Source organism: Oncorhynchus masou, unplaced genomic scaffold (assembly GCF_036934945.1).
Source record: "Oncorhynchus masou masou isolate Uvic2021 unplaced genomic scaffold, UVic_Omas_1.1 unplaced_scaffold_747, whole genome shotgun sequence".
Classification (NCBI taxonomy): Eukaryota; Metazoa; Chordata; class Actinopteri; order Salmoniformes; family Salmonidae; genus Oncorhynchus; species Oncorhynchus masou.
This window is the reverse complement of record NW_027013929.1, coordinates 27,882-47,985: the sequence shown is the minus strand read 5'-3', so window position 1 is coordinate 47,985 and position 20,104 is coordinate 27,882. Positions and strand designations below refer to the sequence as shown.

Below are 20,104 nucleotides of genomic sequence, written 5' to 3'. Positions count from 1 at the left end.
AGAGGCTTGTCTCAGTACAATTTTTAATCTGGTTATGTTAACTGACCTGTTTGTTAGGGCTGGCCTCAGTACAGTTTTTAAGCTGGTTCTGTTAACTGACCTGTTTGTTAGGGCTGGCCTCAGTACAGTTTTTAAGCTGGTTCTGTTAACTGACCTGTTTGTTAGGGCTGGCCTCAGTACAGTTTTTAAGCTGGTTCTGTTAACTGACCTGTTTGTTAGGGCTGGCCTCAGTACAGTTTTTAAGCTGGTTCTGTTAACTGACCTGTTTGTTAGGGCTGGCCTCAGTGCAGTTTTTAAGCTGGTTAACTGACCTGTTTGTTAGGGCTGGCCTCAGTACAGTTTTTAAGCTGGTTAACTGACCTGTTTGTTAGGACTGGTCTCAGTACAGTTTTTAATCTGGTTAACTGACCTGTTTGTTAGGGCTGGCCTCAGTCCAGTTTTTAATCTGGTTAACTGACCTGTTTGTTAGGGCTGGCCTCAGTACAGTTTTTAAGCTGGTTAATTGACCTGTTGGTTATTGTTTCAGAATGAGTTGGAGAACTTTCCCTTGGGGACCATCATGCACTGCCAGGCAGTGATGTCATCCTGCAACTACGACTCCATCTTGGCTCTGGTGTGTAAGGAGCCGGGCCAGGGCAAACCAGACCTGCACCTGTTCCAGTGTGACGACATCAAGGTACACACACACACACACACACACACACACACACACACACACACACACACACACACACACACACACACACACACACACACACACACACACACACACACACACACACACACACACACACACACACACACACACACAGTTAGTGATGTGTTGTCTGTCTGTCTGTCTGTCTCCACCAGGCCAACCTGATCCAGGCTGATATAGAGGGGGCCATGATGGATCAGAAGGGAGGCAAGGTGAAGAAGAGGCCCGAAACACTAAGGTACAACACCTCTAACTACCTGTCGTCTCTGACTGGACTCTGTACTGTAGTAGAGACTAGAAACACTACGTTACTTTATAGAGCTCTGTTAGAATGGGTTCTGTTACTTTATAGAGCTCTGTTATAATGGGTTCTGTTAGTTTATAGAGCTCTGTTATAATGGGTTCTGTTACCTTATAGAGCTCTGGGTGCTGTTACTTTATAGAGCTCTGTTAGAATGGGTTCTGTTACTTTATAGGGCTCTGTTAGAATGGGTTCTGTTACTTTATAGAGCTCTGGGTTCTGTTACTTTATATGTCTCTGTTAGAGTGGGTTCTGTTACTTTATCAGGCTTTGTTAGAATGGGTTCTGTTACTTTATAGAGCTCTTTTAGAATGGGCTCTGTTACTTTATAGGGCTTTGTTAGAATGGGTTCTGTTACTTTATAGGGCTCTGTTAGAATTGGTTCTGTTACTTTATCGGGCTTTGTTAGAATGGGTTCTGTTACTTTATAGAGCTCTGTTAGAATGGGTTCTGTTACTTTATAGAGCTCTTTTAGAATGGGCTCTGTTACTTTATAGGGCTCTGTTAGAATGGGTTCTGTTACTTTATAGGGCTCTGTTAGAATGGGCTCTGTTACTTTATAGGGCTCTGTCAGAATGGGTTCTGTTACTTTATAGAGCTCTGGGTTCTGTTACTTTATATGTCTCTGTTAGAATGGGTTCTGTTACTTTATAGGGTTCTGTTATAATGGGTTCTGTTACTTTATAGGGCTCTGTAAGAATTGGTTCTGTTACTTTATAGGGCTCTGGGTTCTGTTACTTTATAGGGCTCTGTTAGAATGGGTTCTGTTACTTTTTAGAGCTCTGTTATAATGGGTTCTGTTACTTTATAGGGCTCTTTTAGAATGGGTTATGTTACTTTATAGGGCTCTGTGTTCTGTTACTTTATATGTCTCTGTTATAATGGGTTCTGTTACTTTATATGTCTCTGTTATAATGGGTTCTGTTACTTTATAGGGCTCTGCTAGAATGGGTTCTGTTACTTTATAGGGCTCTGTTAGAATGGGTTCTGTTACTTTATAGAGCTCTGTTATAATGGGTTCTGTTACTTTATAGGGCTCTGTTAGAATGGGTTCTGTTACTTTTTAGAGCTCTGTTATAATGGGTTCTGTTACTTTATAGGGCTCTTTTAGAATGGGTTATGTTACTTTATAGGGCTCTGTGTTCTGTTACTTTATATGTCTCTGTTATAATGGGTTCTGTTACTTTATATGTCTCTGTTATAATGGGTTCTGTTACTTTATAGGGCTCTGCTAGAATGGGTTCTGTTACTTTATAGGGCTCTGTTAGAATGGGCTCTGTTACTTTATAGAGCTCTGTTATAATGGGTTCTGTTACTTTATAGGGCTCTGCTAGAATGGGTTCTGTTACTTTATAGGGCTCTGTTAGAATGGGTTCTGTTACTTTATAGAGCTCTGTTGTAATGGGTTCTGTTACTTTATAGGGCTCTTATAATGGGTTCTGTTACTTTATAGGGCTCTGTTAGAATGGGTTCTGTTACTTTATAGAGCTCTGTTAGAATGGGTTATGTTACTTTATAGAGCTCTGTTAGAATGGGTTCTGTTAGAATGGGTTCTGTTACTTTATAGGGCTCTGCTAGAATGGGTTCTGTTACTTTATAGGGCTCTGTTAGAATGGGTTCTGTTACTTTATAGGGCTCTGCTAGAATGGGTTCTGTTACTTTATAGAGCTCTGTTAGAATGGGTTCTGTTACTTTATAGAGCTCTTTTAGAATGGGTTCTGTTACTTTATAGAGCTCTTTTAGAATGGGTTCTGTTACTTTATAGGGCTCTGTTAGAATTGGTTCTGTTACTTTATAGGGCTCTGCTAGAATGGGTTCTGTTGCTTTATAGAGCTCTTTTAGAATGGGTTCTGTTACTTTATAGAGCTCTTTTAGAATGGGTTCTGTTAGAATGGGTTCTGTTACTTTATAGGGCTCTGCTAGAATGGGTTCTGTTACTTTATAGAGCTCTTTTAGAATGGGTTCTGTTACTTTATAGAGCTCTTTTAGAATGGGTTCTGTTACTTTATAGAGCTCTTTTAGAATGGGTTCTGTTACTTTATAGGGCTCTGTTAGAATGGGTTCTGTTACTTTATAGAGCTCTGTTAGAATGGGTTCTGTTACTTTATAGAGCTCTTTTAGAATGGGTTCTGTTACTTTATAGAGCTCTTTTAGAATGGGTTCTGTTACTTTATAGAGCTCTTTTAGAATGGGTTCTGTTACTTTATAGGGCTCTGTTAGAATGGGTTCTGTTACTTTATAGGGCTCTGCTAGAATGGGTTCTGTTACTTTATAGAGCTCTGTTAGAATGGGTTCTGTTACTTTATAGAGCTCTTTTAGAATGGGTTCTGTTAGAATGGGTTCTGTTACTTTATAGGGCTCTGTTAGAATTGGTTCTGTTACTTTATAGAGCTCTGTTATAATCGGTTCTGTTTCTTTATATGACTATGTTAGAATGGGTTCTGTTACTTTTTGGGCTCTGGGTTCTGTTACTTTATATGTATCTGTTAGAATGGGTTCTGTTACTTTATAGGGCTCTGTAAGAATTGGTTCTGTTACTTTATAGAGCTCTGTTAGAATGGGTTCTGTTACTTTATAGGGCTCTGTTAGAATGGGTTATGTTACTTTATAGAGCTCTTTTAGAATGGGCTCTGTTAGAATGGGTTCTGTTACTTTATAGAGCTTTGTTATAATGGGATCTGTTACTTTATAGGGCTCTGGGTTCTGTTACTTTATATGTATCTGTTAGAATGGGTTCTGTTACTTTATAGGGCTCTGGGTTCTGTTACTTTATATGTATCTGTTAGAATGGGTTCTGTTACTTAATTGAGCTCTTTTAGAATGGGTTCTGTTAGAATGGGTTCTGTTACTTTATAGAGCTCTGGGTTCTGTTACTTTATATGTATCTGTTAGAATGGGTTCTGTTACTTTATAGAGCTCTTTTAGAATGGGTTCTGTTAGAATGGGTTCTGTTACTTTATATAGCTCTGTTATAATGGGTTCTGTTACTTTATATGACTCTGTTAGAATGGGTTCTGTTACTTTATAGAGCTCTGTTAGAATGGGTTCTGCTACTTTATATGTATCTGTTAGAATGGGTTCTGTTACTTTATAGGGCTCTGTAAGAATTGGTTCTGTTACTTTATCGGGCTTTGTTAGAATGGGTTCTGTTACTCTATTAGGGCTGTTAGAATGGGTTCTGTTACTTTATAGAGCTCGTTTAGAATGGGTTCTGTTACTTTATAGGGCTCTGTTAGAATGGGTTCTGTTACTTTATAGGGCTCTGCTAGAATGGGTTCTGTTACTTTATAGGGCTCTGTTAGAATGGGTTCTGTTACTTTATAGGGCTCTGCTAGAATGGGTTCTGTTACTTTATAGAGCTCTGTTAGAATGGGTTCTGTTACTTTATAGAGCTCTTTTAGAATGGGTTCTGTTACTTTATAGAGCTCTTTTAGAATGGGTTCTGTTAGAATGGGTTCTGTCACTTTATAGGGCTCTGTTAGAATTGGTTCTGTTACTTTATAGAGCTCTGTTATAATGGGTTCTGTTACTTTATATGACTCTGTTAGAATGGGTTCTGTTACTTTATAGGGCTCTGGGTTCTGTTACTTTATATGTATCTGTTAGAATGGGTTCTGTTACTTTATAGGGCTCTGGGTTCTGTTACTTTATATGTATCTGTTAGAATGGGTTCTGTTACTTAATTGAGCTCTTTTAGAATGGGTTCTGTTAGAATGGGTTCTGTTACTTTATAGAGCTCTGGGTTCTGTTACTTTATATGTATCTGTTAGAATGGGTTCTGTTACTTTATAGAGCTCTTTTAGAATGGGTTCTGTTAGAATGGGTTCTGTTACTTTATATAGCTCTGTTATAATGGGTTCTGTTACTTTATATGACTCTGTTAGAATGGGTTCTGTTACTTTATAGAGCTCTGTTAGAATGGGTTCTGCTACTTTATATGTATCTGTTAGAATGGGTTCTGTTACTTTATAGGGCTCTGTAAGAATTGGTTCTGTTACTTTATCGGGCTTTGTTAGAATGGGTTCTGTTACTCTATTAGGGCTGTTAGAATGGGTTCTGTTACTTTATAGAGCTCGTTTAGAATGGGTTCTGTTACTTTATAGGGCTCTGTTAGAATGGGTTCTGTTACTTTATAGGGCTCTGCTAGAATGGGTTCTGTTACTTTATAGGGCTCTGTTAGAATGGGTTCTGTTACTTTATAGGGCTCTGCTAGAATGGGTTCTGTTACTTTATAGAGCTCTGTTAGAATGGGTTCTGTTACTTTATAGAGCTCTTTTAGAATGGGTTCTGTTACTTTATCGAGCTCTTTTAGAATGGGTTCTGTTAGAATGGGTTCTGTTACTTTATAGGGCTCTGTTAGAATTGGTTCTGTTACTTTATAGAGCTCTGTTATAATGGGTTCTGTTACTTTATATGACTCTGTTAGAATGGGTTCTGTTACTTTATAGAGCTCTGGGTTCTGTTACTTTATATGTATCTGTTAGAATGGGTTCTGTTACTTTATAGGGCTCTGTAAGAATTGGTTCTGTTACTTTATCAGGCTTTTTTAGAATGGGTTCTGTAATTTATAGGGCTCTGTTAGAATGGGTTCTGTTAGTTTATATGGCTCTGTTAGAATTGGTTCTGTTACTTTATAGGGCTCTGTTAGAATGGGTTCTGTTACTTTATAGAGCTCTGTTAGAATGGGTTCTGTTACTTTATAGGGCTCTGTTAGAATGGGTTCTGTTACTTTATAGAGCTCTTTTAGAATGGGCTCTGTTACTTTATAGGGCTCTGTTAGAATGGGTTCTGTTACTTTATAGGGCTCTGTTAGAATGGGCTCTGTTACTTTATAGGGCTCTGTCAGAATGGGTTCTGTTACTTTATAGAGCTCTGGGTTCTGTTACTTTATATGTCTCTGTTAGAATGGGTTCTGTTACTTTATAGGGTTCTGTTATAATGGGTTCTGTTACTTTATAGGGCTCTGTAAGAATTGGTTCTGTTACTTTATAGGGCTCTGGGTTCTGTTACTTTATAGGGCTCTGTTAGAATGGGTTCTGTTACTTTTTAGAGCTCTGTTATAATGGGTTCTGTTACTTTATAGGGCTCTTTTAGAATGGGTTATGTTACTTTATAGGGCTCTGTGTTCTGTTACTTTATATGTCTCTGTTATAATGGGTTCTGTTACTTTATATGTCTCTGTTATAATGGGTTCTGTTACTTTATAGGGCTCTGCTAGAATGGGTTCTGTTACTTTATAGGGCTCTGTTAGAATGGGTTCTGTTACTTTATAGAGCTCTGTTATAATGGGTTCTGTTACTTTATAGGGCTCTGTTAGAATGGGTTCTGTTACTTTTTAGAGCTCTGTTATAATGGGTTCTGTTACTTTATAGGGCTCTTTTAGAATGGGTTATGTTACTTTATAGGGCTCTGTGTTCTGTTACTTTATATGTCTCTGTTATAATGGGTTCTGTTACTTTATATGTCTCTGTTATAATGGGTTCTGTTACTTTATAGGGCTCTGCTAGAATGGGTTCTGTTACTTTATAGGGCTCTGTTAGAATGGGCTCTGTTACTTTATAGAGCTCTGTTATAATGGGTTCTGTTACTTTATAGGGCTCTGCTAGAATGGGTTCTGTTACTTTATAGGGCTCTGTTAGAATGGGTTCTGTTACTTTATAGAGCTCTGTTGTAATGGGTTCTGTTACTTTATAGGGCTCTTATAATGGGTTCTGTTACTTTATAGGGCTCTGTTAGAATGGGTTCTGTTACTTTATAGAGCTCTGTTAGAATGGGTTATGTTACTTTATAGAGCTCTGTTAGAATGGGTTCTGTTAGAATGGGTTCTGTTACTTTATAGGGCTCTGCTAGAATGGGTTCTGTTACTTTATAGGGCTCTGTTAGAATGGGTTCTGTTACTTTATAGGGCTCTGCTAGAATGGGTTCTGTTACTTTATAGAGCTCTGTTAGAATGGGTTCTGTTACTTTATAGAGCTCTTTTAGAATGGGTTCTGTTACTTTATAGAGCTCTTTTAGAATGGGTTCTGTTACTTTATAGGGCTCTGTTAGAATTGGTTCTGTTACTTTATAGGGCTCTGCTAGAATGGGTTCTGTTACTTTATAGAGCTCTTTTAGAATGGGTTCTGTTACTTTATAGAGCTCTTTTAGAATGGGTTCTGTTAGAATGGGTTCTGTTACTTTATAGGGCTCTGCTAGAATGGGTTCTGTTACTTTATAGAGCTCTTTTAGAATGGGTTCTGTTACTTTATAGAGCTCTTTTAGAATGGGTTCTGTTACTTTATAGAGCTCTTTTAGAATGGGTTCTGTTACTTTATAGGGCTCTGTTAGAATGGGTTCTGTTACTTTATAGAGCTCTGTTAGAATGGGTTCTGTTACTTTATAGAGCTCTTTTAGAATGGGTTCTGTTACTTTATAGAGCTCTTTTAGAATGGGTTCTGTTACTTTATAGAGCTCTTTTAGAATGGGTTCTGTTACTTTATAGGGCTCTGTTAGAATGGGTTCTGTTACTTTATAGGGCTCTGCTAGAATGGGTTCTGTTACTTTATAGAGCTCTGTTAGAATGGGTTCTGTTACTTTATAGAGCTCTTTTAGAATGGGTTCTGTTAGAATGGGTTCTGTTACTTTATAGGGCTCTGTTAGAATTGGTTCTGTTACTTTATAGAGCTCTGTTATAATCGGTTCTGTTTCTTTATATGACTATGTTAGAATGGGTTCTGTTACTTTTTGGGCTCTGGGTTCTGTTACTTTATATGTATCTGTTAGAATGGGTTCTGTTACTTTATAGGGCTCTGTAAGAATTGGTTCTGTTACTTTATAGAGCTCTGTTAGAATGGGTTCTGTTACTTTATAGGGCTCTGTTAGAATGGGTTATGTTACTTTATAGAGCTCTTTTAGAATGGGCTCTGTTAGAATGGGTTCTGTTACTTTATAGAGCTTTGTTATAATGGGATCTGTTACTTTATAGGGCTCTGGGTTCTGTTACTTTATATGTATCTGTTAGAATGGGTTCTGTTACTTTATAGGGCTCTGGGTTCTGTTACTTTATATGTATCTGTTAGAATGGGTTCTGTTACTTAATTGAGCTCTTTTAGAATGGGTTCTGTTAGAATGGGTTCTGTTACTTTATAGAGCTCTGGGTTCTGTTACTTTATATGTATCTGTTAGAATGGGTTCTGTTACTTTATAGAGCTCTTTTAGAATGGGTTCTGTTAGAATGGGTTCTGTTACTTTATATAGCTCTGTTATAATGGGTTCTGTTACTTTATATGACTCTGTTAGAATGGGTTCTGTTACTTTATAGAGCTCTGTTAGAATGGGTTCTGCTACTTTATATGTATCTGTTAGAATGGGTTCTGTTACTTTATAGGGCTCTGTAAGAATTGGTTCTGTTACTTTATCGGGCTTTGTTAGAATGGGTTCTGTTACTCTATTAGGGCTGTTAGAATGGGTTCTGTTACTTTATAGAGCTCGTTTAGAATGGGTTCTGTTACTTTAGGGCTCTGTTAGAATGGGTTCTGTTACTTTATAGGGCTCTGCTAGAATGGGTTCTGTTACTTTATAGGGCTCTGTTAGAATGGGTTCTGTTACTTTATAGGGCTCTGCTAGAATGGGTTCTGTTACTTTATAGAGCTCTGTTAGAATGGGTTCTGTTACTTTATAGAGCTCTTTTAGAATGGGTTCTGTTACTTTATAGAGCTCTTTTAGAATGGGTTCTGTTAGAATGGGTTCTGTCACTTTATAGGGCTCTGTTAGAATTGGTTCTGTTACTTTATAGAGCTCTGTTATAATGGGTTCTGTTACTTTATATGACTCTGTTAGAATGGGTTCTGTTACTTTATAGGGCTCTGGGTTCTGTTACTTTATATGTATCTGTTAGAATGGGTTCTGTTACTTTATAGGGCTCTGGGTTCTGTTACTTTATATGTATCTGTTAGAATGGGTTCTGTTACTTAATTGAGCTCTTTTAGAATGGGTTCTGTTAGAATGGGTTCTGTTACTTTATAGAGCTCTGGGTTCTGTTACTTTATATGTATCTGTTAGAATGGGTTCTGTTACTTTATAGAGCTCTTTTAGAATGGGTTCTGTTAGAATGGGTTCTGTTACTTTATATAGCTCTGTTATAATGGGTTCTGTTACTTTATATGACTCTGTTAGAATGGGTTCTGTTACTTTATAGAGCTCTGTTAGAATGGGTTCTGCTACTTTATATGTATCTGTTAGAATGGGTTCTGTTACTTTATAGGGCTCTGTAAGAATTGGTTCTGTTACTTTATCGGGCTTTGTTAGAATGGGTTCTGTTACTCTATTAGGGCTGTTAGAATGGGTTCTGTTACTTTATAGAGCTCGTTTAGAATGGGTTCTGTTACTTTATAGGGCTCTGTTAGAATGGGTTCTGTTACTTTATAGGGCTCTGCTAGAATGGGTTCTGTTACTTTATAGGGCTCTGTTAGAATGGGTTCTGTTACTTTATAGGGCTCTGCTAGAATGGGTTCTGTTACTTTATAGAGCTCTGTTAGAATGGGTTCTGTTACTTTATAGAGCTCTTTTAGAATGGGTTCTGTTACTTTATAGAGCTCTTTTAGAATGGGTTCTGTTAGAATGGGTTCTGTCACTTTATAGGGCTCTGTTAGAATTGGTTCTGTTACTTTATAGAGCTCTGTTATAATGGGTTCTGTTACTTTATATGACTCTGTTAGAATGGGTTCTGTTACTTTATAGGGCTCTGGGTTCTGTTACTTTATATGTATCTGTTAGAATGGGTTCTGTTACTTTATAGGGCTCTGGGTTCTGTTACTTTATATGTATCTGTTAGAATGGGTTCTGTTACTTAATTGAGCTCTTTTAGAATGGGTTCTGTTAGAATGGGTTCTGTTACTTTATAGAGCTCTGGGTTCTGTTACTTTATATGTATCTGTTAGAATGGGTTCTGTTACTTTATAGAGCTCTTTTAGAATGGGTTCTGTTAGAATGGGTTCTGTTACTTTATATAGCTCTGTTATAATGGGTTCTGTTACTTTATATGACTCTGTTAGAATGGGTTCTGTTACTTTATAGAGCTCTGTTAGAATGGGTTCTGCTACTTTATATGTATCTGTTAGAATGGGTTCTGTTACTTTATAGGGCTCTGTAAGAATTGGTTCTGTTACTTTATCGGGCTTTGTTAGAATGGGTTCTGTTACTCTATTAGGGCTGTTAGAATGGGTTCTGTTACTTTATAGAGCTCGTTTAGAATGGGTTCTGTTACTTTATAGGGCTCTGTTAGAATGGGTTCTGTTACTTTATAGGGCTCTGCTAGAATGGGTTCTGTTACTTTATAGGGCTCTGTTAGAATGGGTTCTGTTACTTTATAGGGCTCTGCTAGAATGGGTTCTGTTACTTTATAGAGCTCTGTTAGAATGGGTTCTGTTACTTTATAGAGCTCTTTTAGAATGGGTTCTGTTACTTTATCGAGCTCTTTTAGAATGGGTTCTGTTAGAATGGGTTCTGTTACTTTATAGGGCTCTGTTAGAATTGGTTCTGTTACTTTATAGAGCTCTGTTATAATGGGTTCTGTTACTTTATATGACTCTGTTAGAATGGGTTCTGTTACTTTATAGAGCTCTGGGTTCTGTTACTTTATATGTATCTGTTAGAATGGGTTCTGTTACTTTATAGGGCTCTGTAAGAATTGGTTCTGTTACTTTATCAGGCTTTTTTAGAATGGGTTCTGTAATTTATAGGGCTCTGTTAGAATGGGTTCTGTTAGTTTATATGGCTCTGTTAGAATTGGTTCTGTTACTTTATAGGGCTCTGTTAGAATGGGTTCTGTTACTTTATAGAGCTCTGTTAGAATGGGTTCTGTTACTTTATAGGGCTCTGTTAGAATGGGTTCTGTTACTTTATAGAGCTCTGTTAGAATATGTTCTGTTACTTTATAGGGCTCTGTTAGAATGGGTTCTTATTCTGAAGGTTTTTAATATTTAACTGGGCTTGGTATGGGTTTCTGTTGTTGTTAAAGTAGTTGTTGTGATTGGCTGGTTTCCATTCCAAGGCTGTGTCTGTATCAGTGCTGTATGGGGTGCTATTTGTATCTGTGAATTGAATCTGGGTCTGGTCTGTATCTGATTGTCTGTCTGCCTCTTATCTCCTCTTCCCGTACTCCTATAGGATGATTCTGAAGAGTGACGGGGTCATCCCGCCGCCCCCCGCGGCGCCCGCCCCCGAGCCCCCCGCCACCCTCACCCAGCTGGACGTGAGGAGTCGTGTGGCAGCCTGGTCGGCCTGGGCGGCGGAGCAGCAGGACTGTAAGAAAACACATGTTACTGGGACTTACTGAGTCTGGAAGGTTCTGCCTTCTTCTAAGCAGGATATCACTCAGCAGTCAATGATATGGCAACATGAATGGACTTGAGAGAGAACAGTTCTAGGGGTTCAACCACGTGATAGTTGAGAGATAGAGCTGTTCTAGGGGTTCATCCAGGTGATAGTTGAGAGATAGAGCTGTTCTAGGGGTTCATCCAGGTGATAGTTGAGAGATAGAGCTGTTCTAGGGGTTCATCCAGGTGATAGTTGAGAGATAGAGTTGTTCTAGGGGTTCAACCAGGTGATAGTTGAGAGATAGAGCTGTTCTAGGGGTTCATCCAGGTGATAGTTGAGAGATAGAGCTGTTCTCGGGGTTCAACCAGGTGATAGTTGAGAGATAGAGCTGTTCTAGGGTTTCATCCAGGTGATAGTTGAGAGATAGAGCTGTTCTAGGGGTTCAACCAGGTGATAGTTGAGAGATAGAGCTGTTCTAGGGGTTCATCCAGGTGATAGTTGAGAGATAGAGCTGTTCTAGGGGTTCATCCAGGTGATAGTTGAGAGATAGAGCTGTTGTAGGGGTTCATCCAGGTGATAGTTGAGAGATAGAGTTGTTGTAGGGGTTCAACCAGGTGATAGTTGAGAGATAGAGCTGTTCTCGGGGTTCACCCAGGTGATAGTTGAGAGATAGAGTTGTTCTCGGGGTTCAACCAGGTGATAGTTGAGAGATAGAGCTTTTGTAGGGGTTCAACCACGTGATAGTTGAGAGATAGAGCTGTTCTCGGGGTTCAACCAGGTGATAGTTGAGAGATAGAGCTGTTCTCGGGGTTCAACCAGGTGATAGTTGAGAGATAGAGCTGTTGTAAGGGTTCAACCAGGTGATAGTTGAGAGATAGAGCTGTTAAAGGGGTTCAACCAGGTGCCAGTTGAGAGATAGCGCTGTTCTAGGGGTTCAACCAGGTGCCAGTTGAGAGATAGAGCTGTTCTAGGGGTTCAACCAGGTGATAGTTGAGAGATAGAGTTGTTCTCGGGGTTCAACCAGGTGATAGTTGAGAGATAGAGCTGTTCTCGGGGTTCAACCAGGTGATAGTTGAGAGATAGAGCTGTTGTAGGGGTTCAACCACGTGATAGTTGAGAGATAGAGCTGTTCTCGGGGTTCAACCAGGTGAAAGTTGAGAGATAGAGCTGTTGTAGGGGTTCAACCAGGTGATAGTTGAGAGATAGAGCTGTTCTAGGGGTTCAACCAGGTGAAAGTTGCGAGATAGAGCTGTTCTCGGGGTTCAACCAGGTGATAGTTGAGAGATAGAGCTGTTCTAGGGGTTCAACCAGGTGATAGTTGAGAGATAGAGCTATTCTAAAGGTTCAACCAGGGGATGTAGTGAGACTGAACCACTGACTGTCTCTACAAGGCTTTACATGGTGATACTTACCGGTTTCTGAGAGCTACGTGACACGTCTGATCCCCTCGGAGTACACAGAGTACAGCACAACCATTGGCTGTTTCAATATCACTTCAGTATGGTCATAGGCCCTACAGAGGGTAGTACGTAAGGCCCTACAGAGGGTAGTACGTAAGGCCCTACAGAGGGTAGTATGCAAGGCCCCACAGAGGTTAGTAGTAAGGCCCTACAGAGGGTAGTAGTAAGGCCCTACAGAGGGTAGTAGTAAGGCCCTACAGAGGGTAGTAGTAAGGCCCTACAGAGGGTAGTAGTAAGGCCCCACAGAGGGTAGTATGCAAGGCCCCACAGAGGGTAGTATGCAAGGCCCCACAGAGGGTAGTAGTAAGGCCCCACAGAGGGTAGTAGTAAGGCCCTACAGAGGGTAGTAGTAAGGCCCCACAGAGGGTAGTATGCAAGGCCCTACAGAGGGTAGTAGTAAGGCCCTACAGAGGGTAGTAGTAAGGCCCTACAGAGGGTAGTAGTAAGGCCCTACAGAGGGTAGTAGTAAGGCCCTACAGAGGGTAGTAGTAAGGCCCTACAGAGGGTAGTAGTAAGGCCCTACAGAGGGTAGTAGTAAGGCGCTACAGAGGGTAGTAGTAAGGCGCTACAGAGGGTAGTAGTAAGGCCGTACAGAGGGTAGTAGTAAGGCCCTACAGAGGGTAGTAGTAAGGCCCTACAGAGGGTAGTAGTAAGGCCCTACACAGAGGGTAGTAGTAAGGCCCTACAGAGGGTAGTAGTAAGGCCCTACAGAGGGTATTAGTAAGTCCCTACAGAGGGTAGTAGTAAGGCCCTACAGAGGGTAGTAGTAAGGCCCTACAGAGGGTAGTATTAAGGCCCTACAGAGGGTAGTATTAAGGACCTACAGAGGGTAGTATTAAGGACCTACAGAGGGTAGTAGTAAGGACCTACGGGGGTAGTACGTAAGGCGCTAGACAAACATTGTCAGTAGAATGGCTGAAGAGCTCAGTGACTTTCAATGTGGCACCATCATAGGATGTCACCTTTCCAACAAGTCAGTTAGTCACATCTCTGCCCTGCTAGAGCTGCCCCGTTCTACTGGAATTGCTATTATTGTGAAGTGGAAACGTTTAGGAGCAACAACGGCTGAGCCACGAAGTGGTAGGCTACACAAACTTACAGATCTGGACCGCAGAGTGCTGAAGCACGTTGCACGTAAAAATCGTCTGTCCTCGGTTGCAACACTCACTACCGAGTTCTAAACTGCCCCTGGAAGCAACATCAGCACAATAACTTTTCGCCAGGAGCTTAATGAAATGGGTTTCCATGGCCAAGAAACTGCACACAAGCCTAAGATCGCAAAGCCAAGCGTCGACTGGAGTGGTGTACAGCTCGCCGCCATTGGACTCTGGGGCAGTTGAACCACGTTCTCTGGAGTGATGAAACACCATATGGCAGTGAGACAGACTAATCTGGGTTTGGAAGAACTTGACTGGCCTGCACAGAGCCCTGACCTCAACCCCATCGAACACTTTTGGGATGAATTGGAACGCCGTCTGCGAGCCAGGCCTAATCGCCCACTTAGCCAGGCCTAATCGAACACTTAGCCAGGCCTAATCGCCCACTTAGCCAGAGGCCTAATCGCCCACTTAGCCAGAGGCCTAATCACCCACTTAGCCAGGCCTAATCGAACACTTAGCCAGGCCTAATCACCCACTTAGCCAGGCCTAATCGAACACTTAGCCAGAGGCCTAATCGCCCACTTAGCCAGAGGCCTAATCGCCCACTTAGCCAGAGGCCTAATCGCCCACTTAGCCAGAGGCCTAATCGCCCACTTAGCCAGAGGCCTAATCGCCCACTTAGCCAGAGGCCTAATCGCCCACTTAGCCAGAGGCCTAATCGAACACTTAGCCAGGCCTAATCGAACACTTAGCCAGGCCTAATCGCCCACTTAGCCAGAGGCCTAATCGCCCACTTAGCCAGAGGCCTAATCGAACACTTAGCCAGAGGCCTCATCGCCCACTTAGCCAGAGGCCTAATCGAACACTTAGCCAGAGGCCTAATCGAACACTTAGCCAGAGGCCTCATCGCCCACTTAGCCAGAGGCCTCATCGCCCACTTAGCCAGAGGCCTAATCGAACACTTAGGCAGAGGCCTAATCGCCCACTTAGCCAGAGGCCTAATCAAACACTTAGCCAGAGGCCTAATCGCCCACTTAGCCAGAGGCCTAATTGAACACTTAGCCAGAGGCCTAATTGAACACTTAGCCAGAGGCCTCATCGAACACTTAGCCAGAGGCCTCATCGAACACTTAGCCAGAGGCCTCATCGAACACTTAGCCAGAGGCCTCATCGAACACTTAGCCAGAGGCCTCATCGAACACTTAGCCAGAGGCCTCATCGAACACTTAGCCAGAGGCCTCATCGCCCACTTAGCCAGAGGCCTAATCGCCAACTTAGCCAGAGGCCTCATCGAACACTTAGCCAGAGGCCTCATCGAACACTTAGCCAGAGGCCTCATCGAACACTTAGCCAGAGGCCTCATCGAACACTTAGCCAGAGGCCTAATCGCCCACTTAGCCAGAGGCCTAATCGCCCACTTAGCCAGAGGCCTAATCGCCCACTTAGCCAGAGGCCTAAGTTTCATGGTCAAGTCTACACACCTGTTGTATTCTGCATTGTTGGTTAAGAGCCTGTAAGTTTCATGGTCTACACACCTGTTGTATTCTGCATTGTTGGTTAAGGGCCTGTATGTTTCATGGTCAAGTCTACACACCTGTTGTATTCTGCATTGTTGGTTAAGAGCCTGTAAGTTTCATGGTCAAGTCTACACACCTGTTGTATTCTGCATTGTTGGTTAAGAGCCTGTAAGTTTCATGGTCAAGTCTACACACCTGTTGTATTCTGCATTGTTGGTTAAGAGCCTGTAAGTTTCATGGTCAAGTCTACACACCTGTTGTATTCTGCGTTGTTGGTTAAGAGCGTGTAAGTTTCATGGTCAAGTCTACACACCTGTTGTATTCTGCATTGTTGGTTAAGGGCCTGTGTGTTTCATGGTCAAGTCTACACACCTGTTGTATTCTGCATTGTTGGTTAAGAGCCTGTATGTTTCATGGTCAAGTCTACACACCTGTTGTATTCTGCATTGTTGGTTAAGAGCCTGTAAGTTTCATGGTCAAGTCTACACACCTGTTGTATTCTGCGCATGTGACAAATAACATTTGATTTGATTTGAGAATAAGAATAAGGTAAGATCACTGTTCTAATTCCCTTCTCTTTCCCCTCCTCCCTCTCTTCCCCCTCCTCCCTCCCCTCTTCCCTCTCCTCCCCCTCTTCCCTCTCCCTCCCCCTCCTCCCCCGCTTCCCCCTCCTCCCCCGCTTCCCCCTCTCCTACCTCTCCACCCTCTCTTCCCCTTCCCCCTCTCCTCCCCCTCCTCCCTCTCTCCCCCTCTTCCCTCTCCTCCCCCTCTTCCCTCTCCTCCCCCTCTTCCCTCTCCTCCCTCTCCACCATCTCTTCCCCTCCTCCCTCTCCTCCCCCTGCTCCCTCTCCTCCCCCTCCTCCCTCTCTCCTCCTCTTCCCTCTCCCTCCCCCTCCTCCCCCTCCTCCCTCTCTCCTCCTCTTCCCCCTCCTCCCCCTCCTTCCCCTTCCCCCTCTCCTCCCTCTCCACGATCTCTTCCCCTTCCCCCTTTCCTCCCCCTCCCCCTCCCTCCTCCCCCTCCTCCCTCTCCTCCCTCTCTCCTCCTCTTCCCTCTCCTCCCCCTCCTTCCCCTTCTCCCTCTCCTCCCCCTCCTCCCTCTCTCCTCCTCTTCCCTCTCCTCCCCCTCCTTCCCCTTCCCCCTCTCCTCCCTCTCCACCATCTCTTCCCCTTCCCCCTCTCCTCCCTCTCCACCATCTCTTCCCCTTCCCCCTCTCCTCCCTCTCCTCCCTCTCTCCTCCTCTTCCCTCTCCTCCCCCTCCTCCCTCTCTCCCCCCCTCCCTCTCCTCCCCCTCCTCCCTCTCTCCCTCCTCTTCCCCTCCTCCCTCTCCCTCCCCCTCCTCCCTCTCTCCTCCTCTTCCCTCTCCCTCCCCCTCCTTCCCCTCCTCCCTCCCCTCTTCCCTCTCCTCCCCCTCTTCCCTCTCCTCCCCCCTCCTCCCCCGCTTCCCCCTCCTCCCCCGCTTCCCCCTCTCCTACCTCTCCACCCTCTCTTCCCCTTCCCCCTCTCCTCCCCCTCCTCCCTCTCTCCCCCTCTTCCCTCTCCTCCCCCTCTTCCCTCTCCTCCTCCCTCTCCACCATCTCTTCCCCTCCTCCCTCTCCTCCCCCTGCTCCCTCTCCTCCCCCTCCTCCCTCTCTCCTCCTCTTCCCTCTCCTCCCCCTCCTCCCCCTCCTCCCTCTCTCCTCCTCTTCCCCCTCCTCCCCCTCCTTCCCCTTCCCCCTCTCCCTCCCTCTCCACGATCTCTTCCCCTTCCCCCTTTCCTCCCCCTCCTCCCTCTCCTCCCCCTCCTCCCTCTCCCTCCCTCTCTCCTCCTCTTCCCTCTCCTCCCCCTCCTTCCCCTTCTCCCTCTCCTCCCCCTCCTCCCTCTCTCCTCCTCTTCCCTCTCCTCCCCCTCCTTCCCCTTCCCCCTCTCCTCCCTCTCCACCATCTCTTCCCCTTCCCCCTCTCCTCCCTCTCCACCATCTCTTCCCCTTCCCCCTCTCCTCCCTCTCCTCCCTCTCTCCTCCTCTTCCCTCTCCTCCCCCTCCTCCCTCTCTCCCCCTCCTCCCTCTCCTCCCCCTCCTCCCTCTCTCCTCCTCTTCCCCTCCTCCCTCTCCTCCCCCTCCTCCCTCTCTCCTCCTCTTCCCTCTCCTCCTCCCTCCTTCCCCTTCTCCCTCTCCACCCCCTCCTCCCTCTCTCCCCCTCCTTCCCTCTCCTCCCCCTCCTTCCCCTTCTCCCTCTCCACCTGTTTCTATCAGATGATAAACAGCCTCAGTATTCTGACCAGAATGAACCTTCGGAGATGATGGCTACCAGAGTGGATCGAGACGTGGTGAGTGTTTCCCACTGTCCGTCCGTCCAGATACCACATACTGATACCGTCTGTCTGTCAGTCCGTCGTCCTCGCTCTCTGTGAGTCTGTCAGCAGAGTGTCGGCAGAGTCAGTAGTGTCAGTGTGCGTCCAGGAATGTGTGTTTAATAGATCTAGTATCGCTGGAGGAAATAAACTATCCGTTTGTTTCTTCAATACTGCAGACTGATGGGTAGTTTCACCTAGAGGCTGATCTGGAGTCAGGTCTTCAGTCGTTTGTTTGGTTCTTCAATACTGCAGACTGGTGGGTAGTTTCACCTAGAGGCTGATCTGGAGTCAGGTCTTCAGTCATTTGTTTGGTTCTTCAATACTGCAGACTGGTGGTTAGTTTCACCTAGAGGCTGATCTGGAGTCAGGTCTTCAGTCGTTTGTTTGGTTCTTCAATACTGCAGACTGGTGGTTAGTTTCACCTAGAGGCTGATCTGGAGTCAGGTCTTCAGTCGTTTGTTTGGTTCTTCAATACTGCAGACTGGTGGTTAGTTTCACCTAGAGGCTGATCTGGAGTCAGGTCTTCAGTCGTTTGTTTGGTTCTTCAATACTGCAGACTGGTGGTTAGTTTCACCTAGAGGCTGATCTGGAGTCAGGTCTTCAGGTGAAGATGAGATGCCATGTTCAGATGAATGGAAACTAGCGTGAATGACAGTTTCAGACATATATAGGTGCTTTTAATACTAACCAATAGAACATCAAATCAAATCAAATGTATTTGTTTAGCCCTTCTTACATCAGCTGATATCTCAAAGTGCTGTACATAAACCCAGCCTAAAACCCCAAACAGCAAGCAAAGCAGGTGTAGAAGCACGGTGGTTAGGAAAAACTCCCTAGAAAGGCCAAAACCGAGGAAGAAACCTAGAGAGGAACCAGGCTATATGGGGTGGCCAGTCTTCTTCTGGCTGTGCCGGGAGGAGATTATAACAGAACATGGCCAAGATGTTCAAATGTTCATAAATGACCAGCATGGTCCAATAATAAGGCAGAACAGTTGAAACTGGAGCAGCAGCACGGCCAGGTGGACTGGGGACAGCAAGGAGTCATCATGTCAGGTATTCCTGAGGCATGGTCCTAGGGCTCAGGTCCTCCGGGAGAGAGAGAGAAAGAGAGAATTAGAGAGAGCACACTTAAATTCACACAGGACACCAAGTAGGACAGGAGAAGTACTCCAGATATAACAATCTGACCCTAGCCCCCCGACACATAAACTACTGCAGCATAAATACTGGAGGCTGAGACAGGAGGGGTCAGGAGACACTGTGGCCCCATCTGATGATACCCCCAGACAGGGCCAAACAGGAAGGATATAACCCCACCCACTTTGCCAAAGCACAGCCCTCACACCACTAGAGGGATATCTTCAACCACCAACTTACCATCCTGAGACAAGGCTGAGTATAGCCCACAAAGATCTCCGCCACGGTACAACCCAAGGGGGGGGGGGGCGTCAACCCAGACAGGATGATCACATTAGTGACTCAACCCACTCAGGTGACGCACCTGAGCCACAATACATGGCTGTATTAACAACAAGGATACACCACTATTAGGAGTCTTGGATCAGTAGTGTGTTCTGTAGTAACAACAAGGATACACCACTATTAGGAGTCTTGGATCAGTAGTCTCTTCTGTAGTAACAACAAGGATACACCACTATTAGGAGTCTTGGATCAGTAGTCTCTTCTGTAGTAACAACAAGGATACACCACTATTAGGAGTCTTGGATCAGTAGTCTGTAGATCAGTAGTCTGTTCTGTGGTAACAACAAGGATACACCACTATTGGGAGTCTTGGATCAGTAGTCTGTAGATCAGTAGTCTGTTCTGTGGTAACAACAAGGATACACCACTATTAGGAGTCTTGGATCAGTAGTCTGTAGATCAGTAGTCTGTTCTGTGGTAACAACAAGGATACACCACTATTGGGAGTCTTGGATCAGTAGTCTGTAGATCAGTAGTCTGTTCTGTGGTAACAACAAGGATACACCACTATTAGGAGTCTTGGATCAGTAGTCTGTTCTGTAGTAACAACAAAGATACACCACTATTAGGAGCTGTAGGATCAGTAGTCTCTTCTGTAGTTAATCATTACAGATTTAAAGTAAATGCAACATGTGATACAGTATGAGGCACTACCCTCCTCTCCCACGCTATTCTTTTTCGCCAAGCTTGGAAAATACACGGAGAAGAGATAAACAGGGACTGCTGTTGTAAAGGAAAGTCCTAGTGTTTTACACTGATTGACTGTAGCAGCATCTCCAGCAACAACACAGCTCATGTTGAGCCTGGCAGCGACTGTCAATCTACACCTACATTACATTATATGACTTCATTTAGTGATTAACAAAGGAAGTCTGTCTGTGGTTGTGTGTCTTTTAAACACTACTGTCTTCTCTTG

General features: G+C 43.9%; 1 protein-coding gene across 6 annotated transcripts in view; it reads left to right on the top strand.

The window, feature by feature from the left end:
• LOC135537294 (epidermal growth factor receptor kinase substrate 8-like) overlaps window positions 1-20,104 on the top strand; it is a 143,388-nt gene that overhangs the window by 108,385 nt on the left and 14,899 nt on the right. For all 6 annotated transcript variants that reach the window (XM_064963489.1, XM_064963490.1, XM_064963492.1 and 3 more), the window contains 4 exons: window positions 527-676; window positions 853-935; window positions 11,145-11,281; window positions 17,604-17,677. In XM_064963489.1, the coding sequence (XP_064819561.1) occupies window positions 527-676; window positions 853-935; window positions 11,145-11,281; window positions 17,604-17,677 (444 nt within the window). The remainder of the gene's footprint in view (window positions 1-526; window positions 677-852; window positions 936-11,144; window positions 11,282-17,603; window positions 17,678-20,104) is intronic.